A 2958-nucleotide genomic window follows, 5' to 3' on the forward strand; every position below is an offset into this window, starting at 1 on the left:
TTAGTCCCCCTTTTACGAAACTCTAATTCCACACGGGGTCCTCTAACAGCTTATTCCATAGGGCTGCTTCTTCCATCTGTTAGTACTGGGTCAGGTCCCCACGGGAGGAATTCCATGGAATTTATTCATTCTTCACATATAACCCAGGCACCACGGCACCAACGGGCAGAAAGAACTGGCTATTGTTGAACAGTCAGTTACACACCAACCACAGGTCAGAAGGCGAGCCTGGAGGGCCTGACCTATCACAAGGTGGGCAGGTGCTGACAGCGGGCCCTCTGCTGTCCCTGGTAGCGCCACTTGCCTCACCTAGACAGATGCGCCAGGTGGCCTGGGGCATGGCAAGCTTCCAGGTGTGCATGCACTTGCCTCACCCCACCCAATTCTGTGGAGTTCTGCAGACTCTGCCCAAGGCCTTTCATCCAGCATCCAGCCCAACCATCTTCAAGGTACCACTCTCTCCCACACACGGTGGCACTCGTCTCTGAGAAACTGCCTGGCCCGAGTCGAGGGAACCCTCCATGTCCCCTGAAGCTGTGCTGCAGGACTGAGCTGTGTCACACACACAGCAGGCTGTTATTCTTAGCCTCCCGCCATCTTTTAAATTTTTAAAGAAAACATCTAACACACATAAAAGGAAAAAACAGTACATGAACCTTTATGTTCCCATCACCTGACCCCAATTCCCTGCTCACGGCCATGGTGGTTTCACCTGGATCCCAACTCCCCAGACGATGCTGAAGTGCCCTCAGGCGCTGTGTCCTCTGAAACAATGTAGGAAAAGATGACACTCACTTGCAGTCGAAGATGTGCAGGTCAGCCGAGGCCCAAACTTCAAAGCGCACGGCCCCACAGTGGCAGCCTCCTGTGTGTTTCACCAGGCCCTGGTATTCGCTGGAGGGAGAAATCAGAGAGATTAGGATTCCTAAGCCGTCAGGCCGCAGTGGAAAGAGAGCAACAAGATGGAACTGGAGTCTTCACGGGACAACGGGGACACATTTCTGCTTTTGAGGTGCCCTCAGTTTTATAAAAGGATTCAGTGCCTTCTGTGTCTACGAGCTCTTTTTTCCACTTCTATTTTGTTAAGTCGCAGAATAAATTATTCCCAATGTATGGAAAAGAGAGAACTGGGGTGAAGATCCTAAACCAGCCACCTGAACATTTTTATTTATATGGCCAGTACTAATTAAGATTTTTTATAAGCAGGGCAATAAAAAAACTAGGGACAGTAGACAGGGTCCCGGCCTTAGGGACCTTGAGCAGCCATTACACAAATTACTGAATATTTACATGACTGTGAAAAAGGGTGTACAGGCTGCTGAGAAAAAGAAAGACAAGAGGATCAGACCGAGTCCTGTGGTTCAGAAGAGTCTTTGAGAAAGTTAACAAAAGGCTCCTGTAATTCTGCTGCATTTCCCTCTGGTATTTTGCATACATGTGAATTTTTACAGAGCTATTTGTATACATTATGTTCAACTTTAATCCCTTTAAAACTTGTAAGTCAGGTCCTTCATTGGACATTATTAAGATTTGATAAATATCATCCAAGTACTTTCCAGAAGGGCTAAACACTCTTATCAGTAATGAATGAGAAAACATTTCACTGAATCTTCTCAAGCAATAATTACAGGAAAAGGAGCTTGCTGCAGCTTTAATTTGCATTTATTTGGTTACCAAGACTGTATGCTTTTTCATGTTTCTATACAAGCTGACTCCATTAATTTGATGTATTTTTTCCCCTGCATACACAAATAATGCTTATGGTAAAAAACAAACCTTACAACATTGGACAGTGCTAAAGATGAGAGCCTCCTAACACCCAAGGGACCCACAGTTAACTGTTTGCTCTATGATCCTCCAGATTCATACAATAATGTTTTAACAGTAACAGTGAAGTTACATATTCTAATTTAGATTTTCTTTCTTGAATGAATGTAACTTGCGCCAATCTGATAGGTTAAAAACAACAACAACAACTCACCCTTTCACTTCAACACTTTGAAATCTTTTTTTTTTTTTTTTGCCATTTATCAGTTTGTTTTAAAATCTAAATTTACTCCAAATCTGCGTTTTACGACACTGGGCAGTAGCTGGCACACTTTAAGGGCTCAAAATTGTTGGATGATGTAGATTTTTAAATGTTCAGCCTACAGTCCAAGATGATAAACCAAAAAGTGAAGCGCACGGAAAACCCAATATTTCATCTCTGAGAAGCACTCGCCTAACGAAGAGAATTTCTTACGGACAAAAGACAAAAAAACACTTTTAAGAAAAAGAGATCCTCGAGTTGTTATGCAATTGTTGGGTTGTTTTGTTTTTTGCGGGGAGAGGTTCTAGTGAAACACGACTGACAATGAAATATTAAGAGCGCTACAGGGCAGGGGCCTCATCTAGACGACGAGGCGCCCCCCGAAGCTAACAGCTCGCTGCGAACCCCACGGCCCGTCCAAAGTCCTTCTGGGGCAGCTGGGAAGCCGGGGGTCCTTGGCCCGCGGTCTCAAAGCGGGGGGAAGCAGAGCCCCGGGCCTTGGAGCGCTCGCGGAGGTTCCGAACCCAGCGGCCCGCTCGGTCTTCCAGCCGCCTGGCTCCGCGCACTGCGCGCGCTGTAACCGAGCCGCCGGTCTCCCCGGAGGCTCCGAACTGTCCCAGCGCCTCTCGCCCCGTCCCTGCCCTCACAGCCGCTCTCCAAACACACATGCACAAACACGAAAGAGGCCCCGGGACCGGGAGCCGCGCCGACCCTCATCCCGGGAAGGCTGCCGCCTCGGCGCGCAGCGCGGGCCGGGCGGAGGCCTTTGTCCGGCCGGTGGGCGGCTCGAGCACCGTGGCGACGTTAGGGGCGCCGGCCCGGCCGCGCCGCACTCACTAAGTGTCCAGCAGCAGCTTGGCGGCGCCCTCGAAGCTGAGCCTCTGCCGCTTTTGGAAGGTCTCCCAGCGCTCCCGCTGCTCGCCCAGGTC

General features: G+C 49.1%; 1 protein-coding gene across 1 annotated transcript in view; it reads right to left on the reverse strand.

Annotated features, from left to right (window-relative positions):
• Positions 1-2958, reverse strand: part of CENPV (centromere protein V) — an 8573-nt gene that overhangs the window by 4964 nt on the left and 651 nt on the right. Inside the window, exons 3-4 of the mRNA XM_010843181.1 lie at positions 2867-2956; positions 796-894 (exon numbers count right to left, since the gene is read on the reverse strand). Of these exons, the coding sequence (XP_010841483.1) occupies positions 796-894; positions 2867-2956 (189 nt within the window). The remainder of the gene's footprint in view (positions 1-795; positions 895-2866; positions 2957-2958) is intronic.

The sequence above is a fragment of the Bison bison genome, unplaced genomic scaffold (assembly GCF_000754665.1).
Source record: "Bison bison bison isolate TAMUID 2011002044 unplaced genomic scaffold, Bison_UMD1.0 scf7180017864180, whole genome shotgun sequence".
Taxonomy (NCBI): Eukaryota; Metazoa; Chordata; class Mammalia; order Artiodactyla; family Bovidae; genus Bison; species Bison bison.